General features: G+C 44.4%; 1 protein-coding gene across 1 annotated transcript in view; it reads right to left on the reverse strand.

The window, feature by feature from the left end:
- Positions 1–689: 689 nt before the first annotated feature.
- The window catches only part of LOC136580530 (cytochrome P450 2G1-like), a 92,839-nt gene continuing 71,941 nt past the window's right edge, over positions 690–21,587 (reverse strand). The window contains exons 7-10 of the mRNA XM_066581151.1: positions 18,837–18,972; positions 18,077–18,264; positions 16,488–16,629; positions 690–944 (exon numbers count right to left, since the gene is read on the reverse strand). Coding sequence (XP_066437248.1) covers positions 760–944; positions 16,488–16,629; positions 18,077–18,264; positions 18,837–18,972 — 651 coding nt within the window. The 3' untranslated portion in view covers positions 690–759. The remainder of the gene's footprint in view (positions 945–16,487; positions 16,630–18,076; positions 18,265–18,836; positions 18,973–21,587) is intronic.

Below are 21,587 nucleotides of genomic sequence, written 5' to 3' on the forward strand. Positions count from 1 at the left end.
ACCCCGTTGTGCATAGAGACATAATATTAGGGCCACAATCGGTATGTTTCTGAACTCAGGACAAACAGGGGTATCTATTTGTGCAGATATTTATCATTCTGACACCTATGAGCCTTTGCAATCTTGGCTTGGTGCAGGAAAACAAAGTGTTCCTTAAAATGTTGATAATCAATGTTAAATTTGTATGTCTCATAAATAGTTAAAAAAAGTTTTTCAAATGTGTGCCCAGAACAAAGTAAACAGATGGAAATATATATCTCATCAAAAAGGTGTGCAGTATGTTTGCACATGTTTGAGATAATGCAATTGAAAATGTGAAAAAAAATATTTTTTTCAACATTTTTATAATTTTGGCGCTTTTAATAAATATGCATCAATTCTATTGGTCTATTTTTACCACCTAAGTGCAGTACAATATGTGGCGATAAAAAAAACAGAATCACTTGAATATGCAAAAGCTTTACGGAGTTATTCTATGTCAAAGTGACACGTCAGAAAGTTTTGCATGATGCGGATATCATATTAGAAGTCAAAGTAATCAATGATTCATTTGATACAAACCCAATGATTTTTTTAGGTTAATGTACATGTTCTGAATAATCCAAACCAGACGGCTGTGCTACATGTTACTCGTGATACACTGAAAAAACAATCACTTGTAATATACAGAAGAAATTTATTGTCTATTTTCTGTTTGCTTGACCCACAGATCACATCTGACGCATGCAAAGTAACACTGCATATGATCTGTACTCAAAATTAAATTCGGGGTTTGAATGACATCCGATAAAATTTGGGAACATTTGCAAAACCTGTCATCACTGGATTGATGTCTTTGTCTGTGAATTCTCTCTCTGGGATTAATGTGAAATTCTGTAAAATAACTGTAAAGAAAACAAATAGCTCCATCTTGGCCAAACCTTCTCCGGCACATACCCGCTTTCCTAAATGAGAGAAATCTAGTTAGCTGGAAATTATAATTAGTTGATTGCATTCCATCACAAATAGCATAAACTGCCTGCATTTGCATCATAATATTACCCAGTATGCATTTCTTTCTCACAACTTGCTATAATGGTCTTACACCGCTTTAGTCAAAATTATGAACAAACTCTAGTCAAACTTTAGGTTTTGGTTACCAGAAAAAATGTAATGCTGCACTTAAAGGCAATTGACCTCTTTTTATCACTTAAATGCATGTATTTTGGACTGACAAGTTTTGCAGTAGAGTTTAAGTAAAGGTGTAGTACAGTTGTAAACTTTCCTCAGGACAAGTCATCAGCAGTGGATTGATGAGGGTTCCCCTCCTGGGATCAGGCCGATGCGCTCATATATCAAGCTGATCTCTGCAGGAAGCACATAGCTCCATTCTCACTGCAGTGGCCCGGACTGGTATTATAGGCAAAGTTCCCACTGAAGTGGGTAGGAACTTTGCCTGCAATATTAAGCCTATCCACTGTGGTAACAACTGAGCTGTCTGCCTCCTGCAGGAATCAGCACAAAGCATGAGCATGCTGGTCTGAGCAAACAGCTGATCAGTTGGGCTCTTGAGTGACAAATACCTCTTGATCCACTATTTAAGACTTGTCCTCAGAACAGGCCATACAGTTGGACAACATCTTTTAAAAAATGTTGCTCAATTTGTCTCCTGCAGCTTTTACATATTCCTGTATACAGTAAACTACAGACTGAATCTCAATAAGAGGTCTATCACTGGGGCTAGAAGGATGCCTTGTTTTCAGCCCTTATCTTTCCTTTCCTACACATTCTTACCAGTTAATGTATAATTACAACAAAGTTTATGTTTGTTGTGATAAAAAATTAGCGGATAAAAAGTGAAGGGGAAAAGAAATAAGGGCTCCATTCTTCTAGCACGCTGATAGATCTGTAACAGCTGAGCTGAGCACGCCAAACTGGGTGAGACCATGGGGATTGCAAGATGGTTGTCACGGGTGGCTCTGTAATCCCTCCTGACAGTGGCGGTAACAGTGCTCTGCTTGGCTGTTGCACAGTGACAAGAATTACGTATATGGATAGATCTGAAATGAGCAATTGTTTTATCACGGGTGATGCCAGTACTCCAACCTGAACTCACAAGTCTAATGATTGCGGAATAACCTAAGATTATTCCAGTAGCTTGTGTTAGTAAACTGAGAGCACGCAGATTTACTGAAGCTTTTGGTGATAACAATTTATAATACAAGTGAACATTACAGCATTAAGGAAGTAGCAGAGCCGTCAGTGATGTAGCAGTTTAACATGTTGAGACAGCAGATTTGTACTTTGCACAACAGTTTTCTTCAATGCTTTCTCTCTATTTTCCTAGAGGTTACTCAGTTTTGATAAACTGATGGGTTTACTGGAAGGGTATGATGCAGGTTTTGAATGTTGGTTGAAAATGGCAGCTGAACTAATCCTGGCTTTGACTTCACCGGGTAGTTAAACTCGCTGTTTTGTGGAACACTGGCCTCCAACTCAGATTTCCTCATTGCAGGGTTGACGAGCGAGCGGAAAGAGACCTCGCTACCCTTGCTAGCTTTGTGAAAACACGCCAGGCTTGCTAACACTCCTCCTCTCCAACCACAACTTGCTGCACATAGCTTCCTCCTCCGACTCCTCTCTCCTTCTCCTCGCTCTTCATACTGACTCCTCCTTCACTTCCTCTCTTTGTTCGTGCACTTTTTCACTCTCCACCCACTTTGCATAGGGACTCATGTTATGGTTTCCCGCTCTGAGCTCACTCACCAACCAGTAGAGGCATGACAGACAGCCAATAGGTAACCATCTTTTTTCCAACGCTAAACTCTGAGCTTAGAAATGGGAGAAACAGGGTTTCTCTGATGTGCAGCACCTTCTATGCCTAAAAGAAGCGCATAGACAGGTGTGACAGGACAAAGTTGATATGACTATTCTGGAGGACCCTCCAGGCCACTACAGCTCTCCTATTGAGACTTAGGGCCCCTTTACACTGGACTACTGTCAGGCACAGAAGAGCCCAACATCTATCCCAGCGATAATTGATCCTGTGTTTTTATACAGAAGCGAACATCACTCCGTAAATGGAGGTGGAGCGAGACGAAGATCGCTCCAACCACCTGCCTTCATTCCCAGTAAACAAGCTGTCTGTCGTTCATAGATGAATAACTGCTAGAGATGAGCGAGCACCAAAATGCTCGGGTGCTCGTTACTCGGGACGAACTTTTCACGATGCTCGAGGGTTCGTTTCGAGTAACGAACCCCATTGAAGTCAATGGGCGACCCGAGCATTTTTGTATTTCGCCGATGCTCGCTAAAGTTTCCTTGTGTGAAAACCTGGGCAATTCAAGAAAGTGATGGGAACGACACAGCAACGGATAGGGCAGGCGAGGGGCTACATGTTGGGCTGCATCTCAAGTTCACAGGTCCCACTATTAAGCCACAATAGCGGCAAGAGTGGGCCCCCCCCCCCTCCCAAAAACTTTTACTTCTGAAAAGCCCTCATTAGCATGGCATACCTTTGCTAAGCACCACACTACCTCCAACAAAGCACAATCACTGCCTGCATGGCACTCCACTGCCACTTCTCCTGGGTTACATGCTGCCCAACCGCCCCCCCTCCCCCCCACAGCGCACACCAAAGTGTCCCTGCGCAGCCTTCAGCTGCCCTCATGCCACACCACCCTCATGTCTATTTAGAAGTGCGTCTGCCATGACGAGGAACCGCAGGCACACACTGCAGAGGGTTGGCACGGCTAGGCAGCGACCCTCTTTAAAAGGGGCGGGGCGATAGCCCACAATGCTGTACAGAAGCAATGAGAAAGAGAATCGTGTGCCACCGCCATCAGGAGCTGCACACGTGGGCATAGCAATGGGGAACCTATGTGCCACACACTATTCATTCTGTCAAGGTGTCTCTGCATGCCCCAGTCAGACCGGGCTTTTTAATTCATAGACACAGGCAGGTACAACTCCCTATTGTGAAGTCCCTGTCGACCGACAGCATGGGTGGCTCCCTGGAACCCACCGGCGATACACAAAAATATCCCATTGCATTGCCCAACACAGCTGAGGTAGTAATGTCGTGCCTAATGCAGGTGGGCTTCGGCCCACACTGCATGCCCTAGTCAGACTGGGGTTCTTTACAAGTGGAAACAGATGCATTTATAATTCCCTGTGGACCCACAGCATGGGTGGGTGCCAGGAAGCCACCGGCGGTACATAGAAATATCCCATTGCATTGCCCAACACAGCTGAGGTAGTAATGTCGTGCTTAATGCAGGTGGGCTTCGGCCCACACTGCATGCCCCAGTCAGACTGGGGTTCTTTACAAGTGGACACATGTAGGTTAAACTCCATGTGCACCTACAGCATGGGTGGCTCCCTGGAACCCACCGGCGGTACATAAAAATATCCCATTGCATTGCCCAACACAGCTGAGGTAGTAATGTCGTGCTTAATGCAGGTGGGCTTCGGCCCACACTGCATGCCCCAGTCAGACTGGTAATATGTACCTTAACAGTAACCGCGTTGGTGGTAATGTGTTGGTGACTGCGGACCTAGTAGCGCGGTTTTATTTTGTTGGTTTTCGGAATGTGGCCAGGATTAAGTGGGCTGTGGCGGGGGATGTTTTTGAGGCACTACGTGTCCTCTCCACGTGTCCGTGGTTATATGCACCTTAACAGTAACAGCGTTGGTGGGAAATGGCCTCGCCGCCATCATGTCTTTTGGAAGCCTCTGTTTCCACACCCCAGAGACATACCATTAGCAGCGGTATAGGCAGAGCCCATAATTAGTAACATTTCAGCCGTAGCATTAGGACAGGCCCCACTAACATATCACTAGCAGCATTATAGGGGGAGCACAGTATGCGTTCCATTTCAGTAATAGTAGCACTCAAGACAGGCCCCAGTAACAATTCCGAAGCAGCAGTATAGTGGGAGCGCAGTCTTCGTTCCATTTCAGTAGCTGCAGTATAGACAAGGCACAAGTTACATTTATGTAGCTAAAGTGTAGGCCAACCCCACACACCTTTCTGTACCATGAGTGCAGGCGAAGAACATAGAAATTGCTATGATTACACTGTAGGCGAGGGACCACAAAAATTGCTGTATCAACAGTACTAATGTACATCCAAAAAATTGGCCATGGCCAACCAAGAGGGCAGGTGAAACCTATTAATCGCTTTGGTTAATGTGGCTTAAGTGGTAACTAGGCCTGGAGGCAGCCCAGTTTAACGAAAAATTGGTTCAAGTTAAAGTTTCAACGCTTTTAAGAGCATTGAAACGTATAAAAATTGTTTAGAAAAATTATATGAGTGAGCCTTGTGGCCCTAAGAAAAATTGCCCGTTCGGCGTGATTACGTGAGGTTTCAGGAGGAGGAGCAGGAGGAGGAGGAGGAATATTATACACAGATTGATGAAGCAGAAATGTCCCCGTTTTGGATGGTGAGAGAGAATGATGCTTCCATCCGCGGGTGCATAATACGTATTGCTTAGGTATCGCTGCTGTCCGCTGGTGCAGAAGAGAAGTCTGGGGAAATCCAGGCTTTGTTCATCTTGATGAGTGTAAGCCTGTTGGCACTGTCGGTTGACAGGTGGGTACGCTTATCCGTGATGATTCCCCCAGCCACACTAAACACACTCTCTGACAAGACGCTAGCTGCAGGACAAGCAAGCACCTCCAGGGCATACAGCGCGAGTTCAGGCCATGTGTCCAGCTTCGACACCCAGTAGTTGTAGGGGGCAGAGGCGTCACGGAGGACGGTCGTGCGATCGGCTATGTACTCCCTCACCATCCTTTTACAGTGCTCCCGCCGACTCAGCCGTGACTGGGGAGCGGTGACACAGTCTTGCTGGGGAGCCATAAAGCTGGAAAAGGCCTTGGAGAATGTTCCCCTGCCTGCGCTGTACATGCTGCATGATCTCTGCGCCTCCCCTGCTACCTGGCCCTCGGAACTGCGCCTTCGGCCACTAGCGCTGTCGGATGGGAAGTTTACCATTAGTTTGTCCACCAGCGCCCTGTGGTATAGCATCATTCTCGAACCCCTTTCCTCTTCGGGAATGAGAGTGCAAAGGCTCTCCTTATACCGTGGGTCGAGCAATGTGTACACCCAGTAATCCGTAGTGGCCAGAATGCGTGTAACGCGAGGGTCACGAGAAAGGCATCCTAACATGAAGTCAGCCATGTGTGCCAGGGTACCTGTACGCAACACATGGCTGTCTTCACTAGGAAGATCACTTTCAGGATCCTCCTCCTCTTCCTCCTCCTCAGGCCATACACGCTGAAAGGATGACAGGCAAGCAGCATGGGTACCGTCAGCAATGGGCCAAGCTGTCTCTTCCCCCTCCTCCTCATCCTCCTCATGCTCCTCCTCCTCCTCCTGAACGCGCTGAGATATAGACAGGAGGGTGCTCTGACTATCCAGCGACATACTGTCTTCCCCCTGTTTCCGAGCGCAAAGCGTCTGCCTTTATGCTTTGCAGGGAACTTCTCAAAATGCATAGCAGAGGAATGGTGACGCTAATGATTGCAGCATCGCCGCTCACCACCTGGGTAGACTCCTCAAATTTTCCAAGGACCTGGCAGATGGCTGCCAACCAGGGCCACTCTTCTGTAAATAATTGAGGAGGCTGACTCACACTGCGCCGCACAAGTTGGAGTTGGTATTCCACTATAGCTCTACGCTGCTCATAGAGTCTGGCCAACATGTGGAGCGTAGAGTTCCACTGTGTGGGCACGTCGCACAGCAGTCGATGCACTGGCAGATTAAACCGATGTTGCAGTGTCCGCAGGGTGGCAGCGTGCGTGTGGGATTTGCGGAAATGTGCGCAGAGCTGGCGCACCTTTCCGAGCAGGTATGACAAGTGGGGGTAGCTTTTCAGAAAGCGCTGAACCACCAAATTAAAGACATGGGCCAGGCATGGCACGTGCGTGAGGCTGCCGAGCTGCAGAGCCGCCACCAGCTTACGGCCGTTGTCACACACGACCATGCCCAGTTGGAGGCTCAGCGGCGCAAGCCAGCGGTCGGTCTGCTCTGTCAGACCCTGCAGCAGTTCGTGGGCCGTGTGCCTCTTCTCTCCTAAGCTGAGTAGTTTCAGCACGGCCTGCTGACGCTTGCCCACCGCTGTGCTGCCACGCCGCGTGACACCGACTGCTGGCGACGTGCTGCTGACACATCTTGATTGCGAGACAGAGCTTGCGTTGGAGGAGGAGGAGGAAGGTGCTTTAGTGGAGGAAGCATACACCGCCGCAGATACCACCACCGAGCTGTGGCCCGCAATTCTGGGGGTGGGTAGGACGTGAGCGGTCCCAGGCTCTGACTCTGTCCCAGCCTCCACTAAATTCACCCATTGTGTCGTCAGGGAGATATAGTGGCCCTGCCCGCCTGTGCTCGTCCACGTGTCTGTTGTTAAGTGGACCTTGGCAGTAACCGCGTTGGTGAGGGCGCGTACAATGTTGCGGGAGACGTGGTCGTGCAGGCCTGGGACGGCACATCGGGAAAAGTAGTGGCGCCTGGGAACTGAGTAGCGCGGGGCCGCCGCCGCCATCATGCTTTTGAAAGCCTCCGTTTCCACAAGCCTATACGGCAGCATCTCTAGGCTGATCAATTTTGCAATGTGCACGTTTAACGCTTGAGCGTGCGGGTGTGTGGCGTCGTACTTGAGCTTGCGCTCAAACTGTGGCGCTAGCGACGTCTGGACGCTACGCTGAGAGACATTGCTGGATGGGGCCGAGGACAGCGGAGGTGAGGGTGTGGGTGCAGGCCAGGAGACGGTAGTGCCTGTGTCCTCAGAGGGGGGTTGGATCTCAGTGGCAGGTTGGGGCACAGGGGGAGAGGCAGTGGTGCAAACCGGAGGCGGTGAACGGGCATCGTCCCACCTTGTGGGGTGCTTGGCCATCATATGCCTGCGCATGCTGTTGGTGGTGCCTCCCCAGCTGATCTTGGCGCGACAAAGGTTGCACACCACTGTTCGTCGGTCGTCAGGCGTCTCTGTGAAAAACTGCCACACCGTAGAGCACCTGCACCTGTGCAGGGTGGCATGGCGCGAGGGGGCGCTTTGGGAAAGAGTTGGTGGATTATTCGGTCTGGCCCTGCCTCTACCCCTGGCCACCGCACTGGCTCGGCCTGTGCCCACACCCTGACTTGGGCCTCCGCGTCCTCGCCCGCGTCCACGTCCTATAGGCCTACCCCTACCCCTCAGCATGGTGTATTACCAGTGATTTGATTTCCCAGGCAGGAAAGAAATTGGCGCAAGCCTGCAGCCAAAATAGAATTTTTTCCCTTGTTTTTCAAAGGACAAGCCACACTGCGTGTATTCAATGAATACTACTAAGTTTAATAACTGTGTTGTGGCCCTGCAAATGTGTCAGAGAACTGCAGTGATGCAAAGTTATTCGCTACAGCAGATCAGGGATTTCCCATGCAGGAAAGAAATTGGCGCAAGCCTGCAACCAAAATAGAATTTTTTCCCTTGTTTTTCAAAGGACAAGCCACACTGCGTGTATTCAATGAATACTACTAAGTTTAATAACTGTGTTGTGGCCCTGCAAATGTGTCAGAGAACTGCAGTGATGCAAAGTTATTCGCTACAGCAGATCAGGGATTTCCCATGCAGGAAAGAAATTGGCGCAAGCCTGCAGCCAAAATAGAATTTTTTCCCTTGTTTTTCAAAGGACAAGCCACACTGCGTGTATTCAATGAATACTACTAAGTTTAATAACTGTGTTGTGGCCCTGCAAATGTGTCAGAGAACTGCAGTGATGCAAAGTTATTTGCTACAGCAAATCAGGGCTTTCCCATGCAGGAAAAAAATTGGCGCAAGCCTGCAGCCAAAATAGAATTTTTTCCCTTATTTTTCAAAGGACAAGCCACACTGCGTGTATTCAATGAATACTACTAAGTTTAATAACTGTGTTGTGGCCCTGCAAATGTGTCAGAGAACTGCAGTGATGCAAAGTTATTCGCTACAGCAGATCAGGGATTTCCCATGCAGGAAAGAAATTGGCGCAAGCCTGCAGCCAAAATAGAATTTTTTCCCTTGTTTTTCAAAGGACAAGCCACACTGCGTGTATTCAATGAATACTACTAAGTTTAATAACTGTGTTGTAGCCTTGCAAATGTGTCAGAGAACTGCAGTGATGCAAAGTTATTCGCTACAGCAGATCAGGGATTTCCCATGCAGGAAAGAAATTGGCGCAAGCCTGCAGCCAAAATAGAATTTTTTCCCTTGTTTTTCAAAGGACAAGCCACACTGCGTGTATTTAATGAATACTACTAAGTTTAATAACTGTGTTGTGGCCCTGCAAATGTGTCACAGAACTGCAGTGATGCAAAGTTATTCGCTACAGCAGATCAGGGATTTCCCACGCAGGAAAAAAATTGGCGCAAGCCTGCAGTAAAACGTAGCTGGCTGCATCTGATTTTTTTTAACGTTCTGCACGCAGCACACACGTACCCAGAGCCCTGAGGACTGTCAGAGGCAGGCGAAATAGAATATTTTCCCTTGTTTTTCAAAGGACAAGCCACACTGCGTGTATTCAATGAATACTACTAAGTTTAATAACTGTGTTGTGGCCCTGCAAATGTGTCAGAGAACTGCAGTGATGCAAAGTTATTCGCTACAGCAGATCAGGGATTTCCCATGCAGGAAAGAAATTGGCGCAAGCCTGCAGCCAAAATAGAATTTTTTCCCTTGTTTTTCAAAGGACAAGCCACACTGCGTGTATTCAATGAATACTACTAAGTTTAATAACTGTGTTGTGGCCCTGCAAATGTGTCAGAGAACTGCAGTGATGCAAAGTTATTCGCTACAGCAGATCAGGGATTTCCCATGCAGGAAAGAAATTGGCGCAAGCCTGCAGCCAAAATAGAATTTTTTCCCTTGTTTTTCAAAGGACAAGCCACACTGCGTGTATTCAATGAATACTACTAAGTTTAATAACTGTGTTGTGGCCCTGCAAATGTGTCACAGAACTGCAGTGATGCAAAGTTATTCGCTACAGCAGATCAGGGATTTCCCATGCAGGAAAAAAATTGGCGCAAGCCTGCAGTAAAACGTAGCTGGCTGCGTCTGATTTTTTTTAACGTTCTGCACGCAGCACACACGTACCCAGAGCCCTGAGGACTGTCAGAGGCAGGCGAAATAGAATTTTTTCCCTTGTTTTTCAAAGGACAAGCCACACTGCGTGTATTCAATGAATACTACTAAGTTTAATAACTGTGTTGTGGCCCTGCAAATGTGTCAGAGAACTGCAGTGATGCAAAGTTATTCGCTACAGCAGATCAGGGATTTCCCATGCAGGAAAAAAATTGGCGCAACCCTGCAGTAAAACGTAGCTGGCTGCGTCTGATTATTTTTAACGTTCTGCACGCAGCACACACGTACCCGGAGCACTGAGGACTGTCAGAGGCAGGCGAAATAAATTTTTTTCCCTTGTTTTTCAAAGGAAAAGCCACACTGCGTCTATTCAATGAATAATGTATGTCTTCTGGCCCTGCCTACACAATTCTATCCCTGTAGTATTAATGCCGGGTGCAATGGTCTGCACAGCCGGTTTTGAGAAAGAAAAAAAATATGCAACACTGCTAACAGCAGCCTGGACAGTACTGCACACGGATAGATGTGGCCCTAGAAAGGACCGTTAGGGTTCTTGAAGCCTAACACTCACTGCTAACACTCTCCCTGCCTAACCACCACTTCTGTCCCTATTGCAGGGCGCAATGCTCTGCAGATCCAATTTTGAAAAAAAAAAAAAATACAGTGCTAACACAGTACTGCACACTATTAGATGTGGCCCTGAGAAGGACCGTTGGGGTTCTTGAAGCCTACACTAACCCCTAACGCTCTCCCTACAGCAGCTCCAGCACGATACCACTGTCCCTTAGCTAACTCACAAGGCATCTGAGCCGAGCCGCGGGAGGGGCCGATTTTTATACTCGGGTGACATCTGATCGCCCCAGCCACTCACAGCAGGGGGGTGGTATAGGGCTTGAACGTCACAGGGGGAAGTTGTAATGCCTTCCCTGTCTTTCAATTGGCCAGAAAAGCGCGCTAACGTCTCAGAGAGGAAACTGAAAGTAACCGGAACACCGCGTGGTACTCATTACGAGTAACGAGCATCCCGAACACCCTAATATTCGCACGAATATCAAGCTCGGACGAGTACGTTCGCTCATCTCTAATAACTGCCTGTTTATACAGGCCAGTCGTCATTTGAGTTTTATGCTTGAAGGATCTAAACTATTAATCACTGTGACAACCAAGGCTCTTCGAGCAATTTAAACTGTTTGTCACTGAAAGTGCCTGAAACTAAAATATAACCTTTATTAATATTAATGATAAAAAACCAATACTGCTAAGGCAGGATGGTTCCGACCCAAACGGACACAAAATGACAGACAACCATACAAAACAACCACAAAATTAATTGCCTATGGGGTTAGCGCAATTTGCTTAAGTAATTAGAATGACTCAAATACAGAGTTTTAATATATTATTTAAATTGATAATGATAAGAGGGGCTACCAGATAAGGTGGTGACCGTAGCGGGCCGTTATCAGGTATACAAGGGACCAGAAAGTGGTAGCGCCTACTGAGATAACTCCATGTTGTTATGCATTAATAAGAACATGCCTATTGATGGAAAGACACTGTTCCAAAACAACTAGAGAGCGTCACTCATAAAACCCTAAGTGGTGGATAATGACAATTAGATCATCCACACTAGACAAATATTATACTAGTACACTCGCTTATGGGAGTACTGTACTGAGTCCGTAACCTTATTTGTTACTAGACTTATTCCCTTCCCCATAGGGTCATCGATCTGACAAGACCCAGTTCTTAAATTAGGTCAAAGTCTGTATCATTGGAAACAGGCTAGAAGGCTGGACTTGTAATGACAATTAAGTCAGGAGAAGTCCAAGCTACTTATAATATATGTCAATTCGCAAAATTGCGAATTTGATGAACATATAAATAGTTAGCTGAAATCCAATGTGGACCAGGGCGAACAAGATCGTCCGTAATCGTCTAATCGTCAACGCGTTTCCGCAGCGCAAGACAGATTATTTGGCGCGCTGCTTCATCAGGACGAAAATAAGACTGAATGATGCCCAAAAATTGTGCGATGCCAATCAACTGCACACAATTTTTGTTGCAATGGGTTCGAATAGCAAACAGCAGTTGCACAAAAATTGCGCGTAATAACTGGTTTTTTAATGCGCCAATGTAAGAAGGCTGGTAGATTAATTGCACATTATGTAAAAGCAAATAGAATGGTTTTTAGTGTAGTGTAATTAATAACACTGCTTTACACTAAACAGACGACTGTGGAGGCTGATTTACACAAACAGATTGATTTGCGATTATAATGCAATCAATCTTGTTGCCTTACTCTAGACAGTCGACTGCAAAGGCAACCCGATTGGTTTGCAAATAGTGCAATTGACCATGCTGTTTTATAATGAACAGACAGCTGACATAGCAATCCTTATGTTAGATAGGTCCATTAATTGAACACTATTGAACAAACATAGGTGCTAGTGATTAAACAGTCTGAACACCTGATACTTGGCGTTTATTATCCCAGACTGACAAAAGAGCCAGGGAGGTCAATTAGAAATTGTGATGATAAATTTTCTAACCTTGCTAAAGTACAATAGGGTCCTAGATGGTGACCGCTATCTAAACTACACTACCAGCCCCTGTGAGGCATTATTTCAAACTGACAGACCTATGTTTGTTGAATAGTGTTCAATTAATGGACCTATCTAACATAAGGATTGCTATGTCAGCTGTCTGTTCATTATAAAACAGCATGGTCAATTGCACTATTTGCAAACCAATCGGGTTGCCTTTGCAGTCGACTGTCTAGTGTAAGGCAACAAGATTGATTGCATTATAATCGCAAATCAATCTGTTTGTGTAAATCAGCCTCCACAGTCGTCTGTTTAGTGTAAAGCAGTGTTATTAATTACACTACACTAAAAACCATTCTATTTGCTTTTACATAATGTGCAATTAATCTACCAGCCTTCTTACATTGGCGCATTAAAAAACCAGTTCTTACGCGCAATTTTTGTGCAACTGCTGTTTGCTATTCGAACCCATTGCAACAAAAATTGTGTGCAGTTGATTGGCATCGCACAATTTTTGGGCATCATTCAGTCTTATTTTTGTCCTGATGAAGCAGCGCGCCAAATAATCTGTCTTGCGCTGCGGAAACGCGTTGACGATTAGACGATTACGGACGATCTTGTTCGCCCTGGTCCACATTGGATTTCAGCTAACTATTTATATGTTCATCAAATTCGCAATTTTGCGAATTGACATATATTATAAGTAGCTTGGACTTCTCCTGACTTAATTGTCATTACAAGTCCAGCCTTCTAGCCTGTTTCCAATGATACAGACTTTGACCTAATTTAAGAACTGGGTCTTGTCAGATCGATGACCCTATGGGGAAGGGAATAAGTCTAGTAACAAATAAGGTTACGGACTCAGTACAGTACTCCCATAAGCGAGTGTACTAGTATAATATTTGTCTAGTGTGGATGATCTAATTGTCATTATCCACCACTTAGGGTTTTATGAGTGACGCTCTCTAGTTGTTTTGGAACAGTGTCTTTCCATCAATAGGCATGTTCTTATTAATGCATAACAACATGGAGTTATCTCAGTAGGCGCTACCACTTTCTGGTCCCTTGTATACCTGATAACGGCCCGCTACGGTCACCACCTTATCTGGTAGCCCCTCTTATCATTATCAATTTAAATAATATATTAAAACTCTGTATTTGAGTCATTCTAATTACTTAAGCAAATTGCGCTAACCCCATAGGCAATTAATTTTGTGGTTGTTTTGTATGGTTGTCTGTCATTTTGTGTCCGTTTGGGTCGGAACCATCCTGCCTTAGCAGTATTGGTTTTTTATCATTAATATTAATAAAGGTTATATTTTAGTTTCAGGCACTTTCAGTGACAAAAAGGATCTAAACTATGAAACAATTATTGTTTGTCATTCAATACAAGTGTTTACACTGAGCAATTATAATTATTATTATAATTGATAAGATAATTAATTATCCTTCAGATTTCCGTGGTCAAGCAAGAATCTGAGCAATAATTATTAAGTGTAAAAGGGCAATTAAGGCCCGCTGGATTATGCAAAAGTGAATGATAATCGTTTAGTGTTAGCACTGCCAGCAACTGAAAGAAAAACAATAATTTGTTTGCTTATCATTCATTTAGTTTGTGCAGGCATAAAAATCAAACAATGATCAGCTCTTGTAAAAAAAGCAGTTGTTTATCTATGAATGACTGCCTGTTTACTCGGAATGGGGGCGGGCGGCCAGAAGAGATCTCCGATTTGTTCTGCTTCCTATTCAGTGAGTGATTATCTCTCCTGTGTAAGAGCAATAATTGTTGGGGTGACTGTCAGGCTTTAAAGCACCAGACAGTTGTCCTATGTAAAAGCACCCATAGTGTATTTATACCGTGATATGTAGAAATTGCAGAAGACAAATGGTGCTAAAGTTTTAATCAGATTGTCAGCCCAAAATACATGGGGCAGTACATAACACAGGGATTCTCTGATGGGTGTTCTTTAGTAGCAGACACCACCCCCTTGGACCCTGAAGTAGGATTAAAGAGGTTATCCTGCAATGTTTTTGTTTTCCAAAAGCCTCTTTCAAGTGCAGGGAACCAGTGATGACAACATTGACACAAGTACAATCCTACCAGCTAGTCACCACTTGAAGTGAGCAGTGATTCACTGCAGTAGGGACTTAATAGCTGTCTATAAAAATCCGAAGTATAGAGGGATCAGCCCTATTCTGATATGAACAATGAAATGCTAGAAGAAATGGGATGAAACTAAAAGGCAGGAGACACAGATTAGATATTAGAGAAAAAAAATTCACAGTAAAGGTGATCAATGAGTGGAACATGTGGCCATGGGAGGTGGTGAGTTCCCCTTCTACGGCATCCGAGCGAAGGCTGGCCATTGCGGGGGGAGAAGACGATGGCTCTGTGTTCTCTCCCGACAATGGCGAAATGTGGCCCAGCTCAGTCGCGCACAGTGCAAAAACAGGCAAGAGCAAATGGTGGTAATTGTCCTACATTCCTGATATGCTTGATAACTCACAACTTTCCCTTTCTTTTGCTTGCTAGGTACTTCCTCCAACTACTACAGCAGGATATAAACTCCGAGCTTCAGTCACCTGAGGGGATACATCCTACAGCAAAAGAAATAGGCCCACGGCTCTACGCACGCAGAAGCACCAGAGCTTTAGCCTCCCGCTGACATATCCTCCTCCACCAACTATCCATGAACTGTCCTCTCTCTCCTCTCAACTCCGCCTCCCAACTTGGCTAACCTTGCAATTGCAACACAAACACCAAGTAATACGATACAGACTTGCCACCACAAAGCTTATAAGCACAAACATAGAACACAGACTGACACAAATATACCAAACAACAAAACACACATGGCATATACACCTCATTCAAAGACACCCCAACTCTGAGCCACTACACTTTAATGGAAGTCTTCAAACAGAGGCTGGACAGACATCTGTGTCGGATGATTTAGTGAATCCTGCACTGAGCAGGGGGTTGGACTCGATAACCTTGGAGAGCCCTTCCAACTTTACCATTCTATGATACACATGACATGGTGTCAGGATGTTATCGGTTTGCACCTAGAAGTGAAGACCAGCAGGGACTAAGCAGCTGTACATTCTCAAGATAACCCCTTTAGCACTGTCAGGTTAGCCAGGGGAGCAAGAGTACTTCAATATTATTAGCATTAAGCATCTGTAGTCCTTCAAGCTATTTATTGCTCATAAGTAATATTTTTAACGATACACTATATGGGTAAGTGTGGTACTGTATGGTCAACAAGGAGGTTATATAATGTTAGGAAAACATGGCTACTTTGTTTCAGAAATAGTTCCACTCTTTGGATGGGACTCAGTTGCAATACCAGCCACAGCCCATGGACAAGGTAGTGCTGTTTCTGGAAGAAAGCTGCCATGTTTTTCCAATCTCATGCCATCCCTTTAGAGGGGTATTTCCAGCTCATTAAATTAAGGCATAGTGCTAAGATGTGTTATCATTTAATGATTGTTTGAGGTCCAACTTCTGGGACCCCCAGTGATCATGACCATAAAGGGGCGGCTAAGCAAATGGAGCTGACTGTAGTTCCCTGTACATTTGGATGGCTAGGCGTGCAGCTGTACAGGAAACTTCATTTACTTGATTGGAGTTGTACCACAGTTGCTATCCCTTTATGTGAAACTATGATAGAAAAAAATCTGTATCTGGATTCATGCTACATCTGCATATGAAAATATTACTTTTTTTTTCCTTTTGCAGCAGTCCACTTAACATACTTGGAAAACTATGCAAAGTACCATATCATTTTTAGCTGTAGGTTACTTACAAATCATCCCATTACTCATTAGTTTGGCTTAGGTGAACTCATTTACACTTTGTTAATACCTGCAGAAAATGGCATGAAGGCATCATTCTTCCTAAAACATCCCTTGTTGTCTAAGAAGTTGTTAGGATCAAACTTGCCGGGGCGGGTAATCTTGGTGGGGTCTTGTAGAACAGAACACAACAATGGATAGACATCTGTGCCCTAAAGAAACAAGAGATGAACATTACTTTATGGATCACAAAGGGCTATTTAGTTGATGAGGCACTACTCCAAATACTTCAAGGAATTGTCCAGGAATGCCACAAAATTACCATTGTTCGAACAGCCTGTGGAAACCTGTCCTAGAAACGTAAAATGCACCTGTAGACTGAAGGGGAAAGGGATAGAGATTAATACTACATGGATCAGTCCTCTTAAATTGAATGGTAAGCCTGATAAAAATGAACTGTGTAGTATCGGGCTCCTCCCTACTTTCTACTCCATTAAACATATGCATTCTCCCATTCTAAGACAGATTTCTGTAGGTTGCACAACTGGTGAGCATTTTGTGGCATTCATGGACAATTCCCTTCGTAGGACCTGCCAATGAATAAAGTAGTGAGGCTGGCTGACTCTATCTTTGTTGTTTTTCAATACTCACCTTGACTTGCCCAGATAGGCCCGTCTTACACCCTACTTCTAGCATGGTCACTGTGCTATATGGGCGATCATCACCATTAACTCTGCATGAGTCAATCAAGTCTGATGTCACCCCTTGAGAATAAGCGATGGGGACCGACCCTATGACACATTGACCAATCAGGAGCTGGATCTAAGAAAAGCCCATCTGGGCAAAGGAGGGCGAGTATGGAAAAAACTGCAATAGAGCCAGCAGACCCTTGCTGCTAACCCATTGATTTTATCCAGTGACAGGTTTTCTTTAAGGGAATTCAACTGCTCTAAACTTAGCTTAAAAAGATTCCTTTGTCATCTTTTTGCACCCTTCAATGAATGAATGAGCGCTACCTGTGATTGGTTACAGCGCTCAGCTAATCAGAGGCAACGCTTTCTAGTGGCAGAGATTTTTCAATCCCCGGCCACCAGAATACAGATGAAGACTGCCGGGGATGGGGAGAGGAGCCGGACAACGTTTCTAGGTGAGTTAATTTTAGTTTTTTTTAACAGCTAGGGATGATTTTCAGGGTAGGGCCTATATTTCAAGCCCCCCGTCGAACATCAACGTTGCAGGGGTTGCCTTCATCCCATTGCTTTCAGTGGGGCGGCAGCAGCGCCGGACCCATTGAAAGCAATGGGATAGTATCGCGGTCCTCTGCCACAGCTGTGACAGGGGATTCTTTTATCCCTGCTGCAGACCCATCATCACTGAACACTGTAACAGTGCTGTCACAGTGTTCAGTGATGAGGGGACTCCCCGCTGGGATTAACGGACATCACACGACGTCTTTATGCGCAGCATGGACCTTAATGGTACGCGTGTCCTATCTTTTGCAGGTGCAAGTATTTTATGCCTCTAAAAAGCAGACATGTGAACACTTCATAGGAAACCAATGGTTCTGGTAGACGCAATTTTTTTTTTTTGCAGGCATAGGCTTGCAAAAAAGTTACTCATCTGCCCTTGGCCAAAAGATGCATTATCTTATTCTCATACCTTAGGAATAGTATATCCCTTGAAGTTAACATCTGTTATTGTTGCGTGGGGTACATTCAGTGGAAGAATGTCACTGAATCTCTGGATCTCATGTATTACAGCATCCATATATGGCATTTTGGGACGGTCTTCAATGTTTGGTATACGATTTTCCCCAATCACTCGATGTATTTCCTCGTGCAGTTTAGCTGGGTAAAAAAAATTATTAGGAAAATAATAAAGCTTTGTTTACAGGGAATTTATCATTTCCCAACAGCACCAGAAACTAATCTTTTGTGCTCTTTAGGGAAATGATGGGGAGCCAAGTGATGTCATTTTTTTACTCGCCCACTCTATCAATCCTGTGGTGTCCTTTGGTGAAGGAAATAATACACATCCATTAGCCATAATATAGACTTACATAATATACACACTCCTATATGCTGGGCCACAGTTCTTTTTCTTTTTTTTTTTTTGCATCGTAGCTAATGGCCAATGTAGCTAATGTAAGCCTCTGAATGATGTCAGGAGATGTTGACAACATGTAAGAGTTGGACGAGATTTAAAAAAAAACCTTACATAGCTGACTCATTCATTTTTGAGAACTTTGTAATATTTAATTTCCCCTGTGGAGGCGCTGCAGAAAAATTGGAGACTTGCTGCTTGGTTCCTCTAATGCTTACAACAGATCAGTGGGATGCCAGCCAGTTTGATATGCTGTGTTCAACTTATCATCCAGGAATCCTTGTAGCAAAAAGTGCATTACCAATTTAATACTGACCTTGTATTTCAGGATACTTCATAATTAGCATTAACCCATGTCTTAGGGTAGTGCTGACTGTTTCAGTCCCGGCAAAAAACATGTTGAGTATGGTCATCATCATGTTCTCATTGTCAAAGCTAGGATTGTTCTCTTCCTGAAAACACAATAATAGTAATAATAATAATCTTTATTTGTATAGTGCCAACTTATTCCGCAGCGCTTTCAGGCATGGATAAATGCAAAACAATACAGCAATTGCAACAATTACAATGTGAGATACATTGGGTTAGACACAAATGGGTTGGGGGTTGTACAGGAGGTGCAGGGGTTGGGGAACACAGGCAATAGGAAATTTTATGTACAGATCATTTATCAGAAGGCAAACAGGGTGGAGCACCATAGGGAGGGGCGAGGGACTAGGTCAGGAGATTTGGTATGCTTCCCTGAAGAGGTGCGTTTTTAAGGCACGTCTGAAATTTCGTGCATCGAAAATTGTCCGGATGCCTTGGGGTAGAGCATTCCAGAGGATGGGTGCTGCTCTAGTGAAGTCCTGTAGGCGAGCATGAGAGGTTCGTATTACAGGGGTGTTTAGTCTGAGGGTGTTAGCCGATCGGAGTGAGCGCGCTGGGTGGTATACTGACAGTAGGGAGACGATGTATGGTGGCGCAGCGCCATGCAGAGCTTTGTGAACACAATTGGGGAGCAACATTTTCATTAGGCAGTATATAACTAGATCAATCCAAATGTATCACCATAGCACATACTCCTTTACATGTTAGACAATTTTCTCTTCCTTATGTCACTTCTTGGTTGGCTTATTTTCTGACCAATATTTTGTGCCTAAATTATGACTTACACTATTAATACATCTAGGGCATTTCACAAATCCACTTAGCCACGCCACCTTTTCCTTGACACTTTTCAAAACTGTCTAGTGAGATGCAAAAAGTGTCTAAAACACATAATAAATTTGGCACACAACATGTACGTTAGTTTTTTTTTTGTTTTTTTTTTGGTGCACTTTGCATAATTAATTTCACCTACTATATAAGGAATCACAGAAATAAGGTTCCTGTTAAAATACAACTTTTAACAGATATACATTAAAATAATTGGCCAAGAAAGAGAAGACACACATATAAAGATGACCCACATAGCTATGGTTATTAATAAAACTCTATAGCACATGGGCACGTTATTTTGCTCATTCTATTATCTTTACCTGCGTGTATCTATACTAGTGTAACTTAAATTACCTCCTGATGAACTTCTTTATGAAGGGAAATGTGTAAAGCAGATATTGATAGGACTAACAGTACAGATTTATCAGCAAGGGCACTAGCATTGTTATACCTCAGCCAGAGAGCAAAGACTATCAGTGCACATCACAATAATAGGGGAGAACTCACTGAGGCCTCGTTCACACGAGAGTTGTTTTGCACGCATCCTTGCTGCGCATAAAGTAGCGCTGCACGGATGTGCAGAAAAGCGCGTGAACGAAACTGTGTGTCAATTGCTTTTAATGGGCTGCCGACACCCCCAGCATTGATTTCCGGGGAAGGGCTTTAAATATAAGCACTTCCCTGAAAATCATCCCTAGCATGTGCAAAAAAAAATATATATATATATATATACTCACCTCTCCACCGTTGTTGGGCTCAGGCAATATTGTACGCACATAAACCTGCTTGTCTGAATGAGCCCTGAGAGTGTGCTGTGGTGCTAACAAATGCTATGTGCTCTAATGTTAGCAAGAGCAGATACTGTGCAGATATAGTAGTGGTTCATTTCAGCCAGACTATCATGCATCATTAATAATAGGGGAGAACCAACTGTGTGCATGCTGCATTGTGAGCTAATGCTGCGGAGTCTAAAACAAAGCAAGTGAAGATACTACCAGGGCTAACATTACAGATTTATCAGCATAGGCACTGGCAGTGGTGCACTTTAGCCAGAGACCAAAGACTATTAGTATGCATCAATCGTATTAGGGGAGAATCGACTGAGCGTGCTGTGGTTTAAGAAAATGCGGCTGAGTTTGTTCCCGTATGTAAAGGGAATATCATGTTAGATACTATTAATAGTGAACCATATATCTCTAGCAAACTGTATATTGATATTACAGTCTGACTGATACAATAGGAAGTACCCAGAGCCTGACTGAGGGGCGTCTTCGTTGAATGGCCTCAGTTAGGAGAGTGTATTTTTGAGAGTCCCAAACACTTACTATACATCATCATCAATTAGGAGATTGAGCTCAACACTTATATCGGAACTCTCCCCATGTGCTATGGAGTTTTATTAATAACCATAGCTTTGTGGGTCATCTTTATATGTGTGTCTTGTCTTTTTGGCCAATTATTTTAATGTATATCTATTAAAAGTTATAATATAACAGGGATCGTATTTATGTGATTCCCAATTTTGTTCTATTGGCGTTTAAACTGCCTTTAGTGACTCTTCCACCTACTATATTAAAGGGGTGGTCTCGCGAAACCAAGTGGGGTTATACACTTCCGTATGGCCATATTAATGCACTTTGTAATGTACATCGTGCATTAAATATGAGCCATACAGAAGTTATTCCACTTACCTGCTCCGTTGCTAGCGTCCTCGTCTCCATGGTTCTGTCTAAATTCGCTGGCAGCTTGCTTTTTTAGACGCGCTTGCGCAGTCCGGTCTTCTGCTCAGCGCGAGCCGCTTCAGTGTGTTAGACGCTACAGCTCTTCTGCGCATGCGCAGACGAGCTGTAACCTCTCGGGAGCGCGC

The sequence above is a fragment of the Eleutherodactylus coqui genome, chromosome 10, assembly GCF_035609145.1.
Source record: "Eleutherodactylus coqui strain aEleCoq1 chromosome 10, aEleCoq1.hap1, whole genome shotgun sequence".
Taxonomy (NCBI): domain Eukaryota; kingdom Metazoa; phylum Chordata; class Amphibia; order Anura; family Eleutherodactylidae; genus Eleutherodactylus; species Eleutherodactylus coqui.